The sequence below is a fragment of the Megalops cyprinoides genome, chromosome 16 (genome assembly GCF_013368585.1).
Source record: "Megalops cyprinoides isolate fMegCyp1 chromosome 16, fMegCyp1.pri, whole genome shotgun sequence".
Classification (NCBI taxonomy): Eukaryota; Metazoa; Chordata; class Actinopteri; order Elopiformes; family Megalopidae; genus Megalops; species Megalops cyprinoides.
The window spans coordinates 28,041,833-28,050,760 of NC_050598.1; the positions used below are offsets into that span (position 1 = coordinate 28,041,833).

General features: G+C 39.6%; 1 protein-coding gene across 1 annotated transcript; it reads right to left on the reverse strand.

Moving 5' to 3' along the window:
- Nucleotides 1–1,303: 1,303 nt before the first annotated feature.
- LOC118791603 lies at nt 1,304–6,763 on the reverse strand. The gene is made up of 6 exons (XM_036549021.1): nt 6,711–6,763; nt 4,877–5,206; nt 4,329–4,583; nt 1,901–2,083; nt 1,575–1,682; nt 1,304–1,479 (listed from the first exon to the last, which is right to left on the reverse strand). Exons 1-6 carry the CDS (start codon nt 6,757–6,759, stop codon nt 1,355–1,357), a joined length of 1,050 nt encoding a protein of 349 aa, XP_036404914.1. The 5' UTR covers nt 6,760–6,763; the 3' UTR covers nt 1,304–1,354.
- Between the last annotated feature and the right edge of the window lie 2,165 nt (nt 6,764–8,928).

Here is an 8,928-nt window from a genome sequence, read left to right on the forward strand (position 1 = left end):
GGGGCCCTCAAAGATTCTACCATATATTTTTGTTACATACATATATATGGGCCCAGTGCATTAACCTTTCAGGGGGCCCAAAATTCCTACCGGCGCCCCTGTGCACAGCTACCTGATTACTTTTCCAAACCCCTCAGCCTGTAGCTTGCCTAATAGAATGCTTAATGTTCAGCCAGGTAGGGGATACACTGTTTCATTATTGATATATTCATATTCCAGAATTGCAGAGCTGTGACCTGTAAAATGACCTTTCTGAGCCACAGTTCAGTCACAACAGCTAAATGGTATTTTTGTGGTGAATAAAAATGGAAGAGAATTTTGATGGTGTAAAATATCAACTTTGACAATAGAGCACATGTTTATAAGAAGGACAAATATGAACAGGAATGGGCATGTATGACTAGCATGTCAATAACCAATCAGACACCTCACATAAAAGATTGGTCTGTGGAACAGAAGGCCAAATGTTATCAACATGACCGTCTCCAGATACAGCTGACACTTGCCATCTGGGCAGGTCACATCATAAAGGCAAGCTGCTCCTTGTTCTCGGCTGTACTTGACAGTTATGGGTAGATGCCGAAATGAATGAGAAATGTGCATGTTGTGTGACCAAAAGAAACCAAAAAAAATTCACTTGCTGAAATTCAAATAGCGGTGAGGTGAAACCTAGATCATCGTTTTCATTTTTATGTTCACAACATTTCGTTCAATAAATAACGGAAGGAGTTTGCATGGTCACGCTGACTGGCCTTTATTTGAACACTTTGCGACATATACAGAGCACAGGCAGAAGCAAATACATCCATTCCTAAACTCATGTATTTCAGAATTACAAAAATAAAAGTGTATGCACGTAAAATAAACTATATATCTGCAATATATAACTGTGATTGAAAAAGAATTCTGCATTGCATAAAAATCTTGAAATCCCCCCGCACTCAGTGGGAAAACAGAGCTACACAATTTAAGAAAAACGTTTGTAAAAGAGGAAGTGCAGATCCAGAACAGAAATATTTTCTTTCATCAGAAAGGCTGTCACTTCTCTGTGAACATGAACACACAGCTCTCAGGCTATGATTTAATCAATCGAACAAAATAATCAGCTGAGATGCCATTTCTGAGTCATTGTGTCAATAGTGAGTGAGTCTATTTACATCAGATATAATTGAAACATGACTTAATATGACACTTTGTAAGGTCAATAGCTTTACAAAAGAAGATACCTCTGCCCTGACTGCGGGACTTTCACACAACATAAGAATGCCTTGTAATTGGTTGAGCCTATGTGTGAATCCTTGCATACACTGTGCCCCTGACACTCAGGTGTGTCTGCAACAGCCTCAGAAACACCTTACACTTTAACCTGGCCGTAGACAACCTCTGGCTCCGCCTCCTTCTTCCTTCCTATCTGGCTCCTCTTCTTGGCCACGGTGACCTGGGCGTACACCAGCTCCTGGGTATCATCAATCCGACCGTCTATAGAGAAAGATTTAAAGGGTCGAAAACAATACTGTAGGTCTGCGGTTTTATTCATTGATTATGATGTCAACAGTTGCCTGCAGATTTCTGACCTGGTTCTGTTGGGCTGTTTTTCTTCTTGTAGAGACAATATATTGCCAGTGACAAGGCCATAAGTAAGATGATTGCTCCAACTGCCACTGCCAACAACGTGAAGTTTCCTGAGGAGTTTCAAAAAGGCACTTTAATGTGGGAAATACGGCACGCTGATGGAAATTAAACAGAATTAACACCCACCTATGTTATTAATGGATGGTTTTTGGCATGTTCAGTAACATGTTTAACTTCTATTATTGATATTTCAATAATAGTGAGAAGAAGAACAACAACAGCAATAATAATAACAAAAATAAATCAACATCTTTGACTAATCCCTTACCATTGACACCGCCCTGCGGACTGTGAGGTTGGATGTGACAGATGGCAGACGATATTTCATTCTCTCCAAGGCTGAAGAATATCTCTGTGTTACTTAGCAGAGAAATGGCATCTAATGAGGCATTCATCCTCACTTGGATTTCAGTCTTATTTGGTAAGACACAAATCACAGGTGCTCCAAGCCCTGTGGGTTACACACATGACGTAAGGGTACAGTCTAGGAAATATGGTGTCCTCAAACACCCTTTAATGGCAGCTCCTGCCTCATATTGCATAACGATACTTTAAACCAGGGGTGTCCAAACCTCTCCTGGAGGGCCACTTGTCCTGCATGTTTTAGATCTCTCCCTGCTCCAACACAGCTGATTCAAATGATCAGTTTGTTATTAAGCAGCTTCAGGAGTTCATAACAAGTTGATCATTTGAATCAGCTGTGCTGGAGCAGGGAGAGATCTAAACCATGCAGGACAAGTGGCCCTCCAGGAGAGGTTTGGACACCCCGGATCTAAGGCATTTATTTTCATTCAGGATTAACACTGTTTATCACTATTTATCATATCTGAAGCACTGCTTTTTTCAGAATGCAAAAATGGTGTGATGAAATATTTTCCTTTTGATAAATTCAGCCTGTGATGTCAACTTCCTCAATTAAACACAAGACTGAAGAATGGAAATTACTTCAGTATAACAAACAATTCAAGGCTGTGCATTACACAAAGCTTGAATAACATTTTGATGTGTTACATATTCATATGTTATTTGCTCATTCATGAACCTCCATAGTTTCATGTGTTTCTACTGGGGCAGTACGTTTAAAAGCTCTGCCTAAAGAATCCATGTGTTCCTTTTACAGTGCTGGACAATTCACAGTTCGCTCACATTAAATATTAAGATTAACAAACTGGTAATCGATGATAATACTGCTGCTAATCTATCACTTTGAAGACCGCAGAGTAGCAACTAGGTAGCTATTTACAACAGAAAAAGTATTGGACAGCAACATTGTACGGCTGACAATTAGGAACACAGCTTCTTCTGACAGTTACTGGTTTGACATTGGGTCTGGATGATGTTAACCCAGAGTCCTGCACGGGTTCAGGTACCCACAGGTACCCAACGGGTGACCCGCAAGTTTTGATGTAATGGGTGGAAAATATCCTACAATGTAATATGCGGGTACGGGTGTGGTCGGAAATTAATAGGCCACGGGTGGACCGCGGGTCTAAGTGGCAACACTTAATTTTTGAAAACTTAAACAAATAATAAAAGAAATAATAATCACTTTTTAATGTATGTAGGCTATTCCCGTGCTCGCCCTCCCAGAACTCTCTGCTTGAAATCACATCCACTTCCAGTAGCTACATTTAGCAGTCATTAAAATGGACTTTGAGGAGTTGAGAAGAACAATAGCTAGTGGAGATTTCAAAGTTATCGAACATACGTCATCTAAAATCAAGTCTGGTGTCTGGGAGAAATTTGGAGGTATTATAGATAACGAAAACAACACTGCTAAAGGCTTCGCTGTGTGCAAAAGTGTTTTGAACGTTTGTTTGATTGCTTTTGTGTGACCTGTGAGTCAATAAACATTTTTCTGTCCAACTGGTGTAGTAGACTGATTTTAATTCAGGTGCAGGTCGGGTCTCGGAATTTATTTGAAGCGGGTTGGGCCGGGTATGGAATTAAATTAATGCTGCTGACGGATAACGGGTCGGATGTGGGTTTAAGCACTGCGGGTAAGGGCGGGTGTAGGTTTACAAAACAGGACCCGTGCAGGACTCTGTGTTAACCCTCTCTACTAACAGCGCATTCAGCCTCCACTGTTACGTATAATACTCAAAATCGGTGAATTACTACACGTACTCCGCTGATGTAAATATGGGGTAGGCATACACCAGCATGTAAAAACTGTACATATTGATTTTGATGGAATTGATTGGTTTTTGCCAAGATGGTAAGTGAAAGCCACAAAGCAAAGGATAATGCAAATACAAAGATTTTACATGAGTATATTTTTAAACAGTACTCATGAGGTACAAATAAAATGCAACTCATTATTCACTTAAAACTAGAAATCAACGTTCCACATTGTTTATGGGCGTGGTATAACCCTTAAAATCCATAATATACATTTTCTATACACAACATTAATAACTGTTTCCATTGTTGTTGCCATTCATCCTCCATGTATTTCCTTTCTCCTTTAGAGGGCCATGCTGAGGGGGGCCCAACCCAGCAGCCCACTAAGTTAAACTGGGCAGCATGTTGCTGGACTGTGAAAGGAAATCCAAAGGGAGGAAATGCAAACTGTTTACGGTGATTATTATTGCTGCTGTCATTTATATTCACTTTTATTGCATATTCATTCCAGAACTCCTCAGCCTGTAGTCCTTCTACACATTTTTACCCCCAAAGCAGAAAGGATGTCCTACCTGGACAGGTGATGAGCTCCTGGGTGATGTTTTGGCTGCTGATGAGATTACATGCTGTACAGGTGAGAGCTCCAGACACACTCTTCTTCAGTATGACAGTGTGGCTGTCATTGCTGAGGTAGGCCACACCTGCATGCAGTGGCCGGTTACCCAGAGTCCAGCTGTACTGGGGGTTGTCCCCCTCTGCTGAGCAGGATACTCTTGTCTCTCCATGGGGCAGACAGAGCTGGGACAGTGTGGGAGCAGACACTGGGACTGGAGGTGGAGATGAGGGACAGTCAAGATTAAAAACCACCTAAGAAAATAAACCCCAGTGTTTGGCTGGACATGTCAGCCCTTTTTTCATCAGAACTTGTAAGAGGTATCTACTTAAAATGTGTTTAAATATGACTAAAGACTCCCTGAGCTTCACTTTTGAAGTTCTGTTATTAAACCATTCTTTAGAGAACATCCATGGGGGTCCTTTAAAACGCTCACAACATCTTTATATATTTTTTCAATTTCTTTGTCTTTCAGTAAGAAACAAGTTGGTTGAACAAACATCTTACCTTTGATGAACAGATCTACGGTCCTCGCTTGCAAAAATTGTCCAGCTGACCCACGGTATATTTCAAAGAGATATTTCCCAGAGTGCATTTTCTCTGCTTTTGTCAACTGAACGGTCCCATTAGGATAAAAAATGGAATGGTTGGCAAACGTTCCATAAAATCTTGAAATGTTGTTTCTATGAGTGAAAACAGTACCTGTGATGTTGTTTTTTAGAATTAAAGTATACCCACTGGGGTTTGTTATCAGATATATGAAAAGAGGTTGTCCCACAGCTCCATAACATTGGGTTAATGTTTTATTCCCTGTAGCATTGCAGGAAGATGAAGAACCTAAAATATTGAGAAAAAGACAGTTTCAATGATTTTGCTGGCTGACAAATAACAATCTTCAACAGTTCTCAACTCTTTCATTTTATCTAAATATTGAACTAATCTACACAGTTTTTGGTCATCAAAGGCACAGTGAAGAGTGACTGAGTTATTAGTGTGCACATCCCACACACACACTTTTTGTTTTGTTTCTTTAATTTGGCACTTGCTGCTTTTGTCAACACAGTTATAGGCTGCCTCCTTTCCAGGTAAGCTTGTACAAATCCTTATAAAGAGGAAGAGAGAGGACAGTAAAACTGGTGACAACAACTTTGAATGCAAGGGAAAAAATCAAGTGCAGTGTGGATGTGTAGACCAGGTGACAGCATTTGTTTGAGGCTTGGAAAAATTGCTGTCGTTTTGTCATGTTGTTTTTTTTTTTTTTTTTTGCTTGTTTGTTACACTGGGACTTGCAAGACTGTGTTTTTGGAGTCACCTATTCAACACTGGTTCTCTGGTGCCAAGCATTGGACTGCTGTCTTCGTGACATCATTTTTTAATAAACAATCATCTTAACTGAACATTGTGGCTCTGGTGGCTGTGGAGCCCAGGAGGGGTTCCCAAGAGTTGGGTGAGTCAGCAAATTCACCTTGGCTGTCTTGGGAGGAGTGCATCATGCCACCCTTGAGTTTGTTTTTTTTCACTCACACAACAGACAGTTTTGGCTAGCTACAATCATTTTTCAGTATTTGTTCTCACACGATGGGTAGGTAGTCATAACAAAATCAAACTGCCTTTTGTTTCCATGAGTAATCGCTGTGTAGGTTATTGGTCATGGATTTTTTTTTTCAGCTGAGGAGAATGGTAACTACAAGACACATAGGATGATTCTGTGAGAATATAAAACACAGGGTGAGAATTTACATCTACCAAACCTGTTAATCAGGTGTGTCCAAGAGATTTTCTCAGGGCTAACTTTAGAATTTTTAACACCGTATGTACTATTTGCACCGTGGAGATTTACAGTGTTTATGATGAATTTTAAGCTCCAAATGGACATAAATATAAAGAGATAATTCTGAGGAAACTATTAATTTCATAAGTTTCCTGGAATGGCCCTCAGTGCCTTTAATTAAGGAGCCTCTTAATGAGTCCTTAGCTGCAGCTTGAACATGTTCTGCTCACACTGAAATCAGGCACCCACCCGCTGTCGTTAAAACATCCAGAACCCTCGGTAAGTCAGTAGTTGTCTTGTGGGAGACTCATTTCAGTTTTATGTTTGAGAGCTGGGCTTACATTTCATTGTTAGGCATCATCATTAGAATGTACAGCTACAGACATTGAAGCAATACAGCAAAAAGGTAAGTTGAAAGGAAACCAACAGTGATCATTACAGAGGACCTTTCGCTCTAAGGCAAAATGAGTATTGTTTTACTGTGTGTATACTAGACATTATGTCATATATGACTGATAAATACAAAAATACATAAATGTAATAGATACATACAATAGGTACATATCTTACCATATGACACTGCTGCTAACACCAGCACCAGTCCAATTAGAGCAGACATTCCTCTTCACTCCAGACACCAGCAGCCACAGAAACCAAGACACATCTGATGACAAGGACTTAACTTTTTTACTGTTTTTACCTGTGCTGTGTCTTCCTACAGTACATTCTGTGATTCTGAACTACGTATTGTGCTTCAGAGGAACAGATTGACCAGCTCTCTTTGTGTCACTCTGCTCCTGTCTCCCCCACAAACAGATGTTACAGGCTGTTGAGTACGAGTTTTTTTTATGCAACCATGATGCTTTTACATGAGAAAGAGGAAGTTCTTGAGGAGAAAGAAGAAAGAACAGAAACTTCCGGATTCACTCTATTTTAAAAATATCTATCAGGTGGTAATAACTGGTGCTTTTATTGTCAATATTAAGTCCCTCATATATTTGTATTGCGTCTACCTGAGGACTGCAGTCCACTAGCACAGACTGCTTTTTTCCTCTTTGTGGTCCTGTTTGCTTACCACTGATCAGTGTTGCCTAACCTGGATGATCAACACATCGCCATTGAAACGTACCATGCTGAAAGAGAGTGGATGAAAAAATGAAAATACAATCTGTTAAATACAGCTTATAAAAATACCCCTGTCCTCCACAAAATAATATCTATTAGTTGACTGATATGTTACTACTATGACTAACATGAGACAAAAATCAGCAAAGCAAACACTTTAACACACATTGAAGAATTACAGAGGTTATAAAGTTAACATATACTTTGAAGATGTTTTAATGAACAAACAGTTGCAGCAACTGACACCACAATGAATTAAAATGTAAAATTCTTTGGTGACATTGTCCTTTCTGTGCTCCTTGCAGTATGGCCATCTCTTAGTTCTGCTCATTTCCAGTAACTTCCACAAGAGGGAGCTGTGGGGATCTCAGCTTCTCTGCAAGAAACACACATCCCATAGTTATCATTGGTTTACACATTCATCACAAGCATTGGCAAGCTGGTTTCAGAGAGAAAATTAAGGAAACACAATATATAAACAGCAGCTGTGCCATGAATTAATGCGAAGTCAGTCTCTGCATTTATTTATTTTTTTTTTAATTATCATTACTATTTTTATTGATTTCAGCCAACAACCAAACAGAATGATAAGGAAATCACTGGAAGGAGGTAGATTCTAATCTTAACTGAGTTACCACTCTGCAAGGTAGCTGATCTGTGCTGTACTTGAGCCAATGTAGACGCATCTGAGTGAAGCATGTCTCTCTGATCTAAACTCCTGTCGGGAGGCATGCGTCTGCTTGGTATGTTAATAAAAGCTGCTATTTAACCAGCATACTGCACTCTCACCTTGTGCTCTCAGCACTTTGCACTGATGAAGGATGAAAAGTGTGAGGAGAAATGTGATGACTGCCCAGAGCACATGATGAACTGTCATGTAGGTGGAGAAAAATCCTCCTTGAAATAAAAATGTGACTGATAATATTGAGAAGAACAACAACAGCAATAATAATAACAAAAAATAAATCATTATCTTTGACTAATCTTTTACCATGAGAATTATTGTTTTGTGAGGTGTCATTGACACCGCCCTGTGGACTGTGAGGTTGGATGTGACAGATGGCAGACAACAGTTCTTTCTCTTCATGGCTGAAGAATATCTCTGTGTTACTTAGCAGAGAAATGGCATCTAATGAGGCATTCATCCTCACTTGGATTTCAGTCTTATTTGGTAAGATGCAATTCACAGGTGCTCCAAGCCCTGTGGGTTACACACACCACATAAGGGTACAGTCTAGGAAATATGGTGTCCTCAAAGACCTTTAATGGCAGCTCCTGCCTTATCCCGTATAACAATACTTTACACTGTATAATATAAGGCATCTATTTTCATTCAAGATAAATACTGTTTTTCTGTATTCATCATATCTGAAGCATTGCTTTTTTTCAGAAGAAAGAACTTGTGTGATATATTTTACTTGTGTATAATATTTTCCTTTTGACAGATCCAGCCCATGACGTCAACTTCCTCAATTAAACATGAGACTGACAAATGGAAATGACTTCAGTAGTACAAACATTTCAGGGTCGTACATTCTTCAACACTCAAATTGCAATTTAATTGTGTTACATATTCATATGTTATTTGCTCATCCATGAACTTCAGAACTCAAGCAGCAGCTGCAGTTTCATGCATTTTCATTGGGCCAGTGCCTCTACAAGC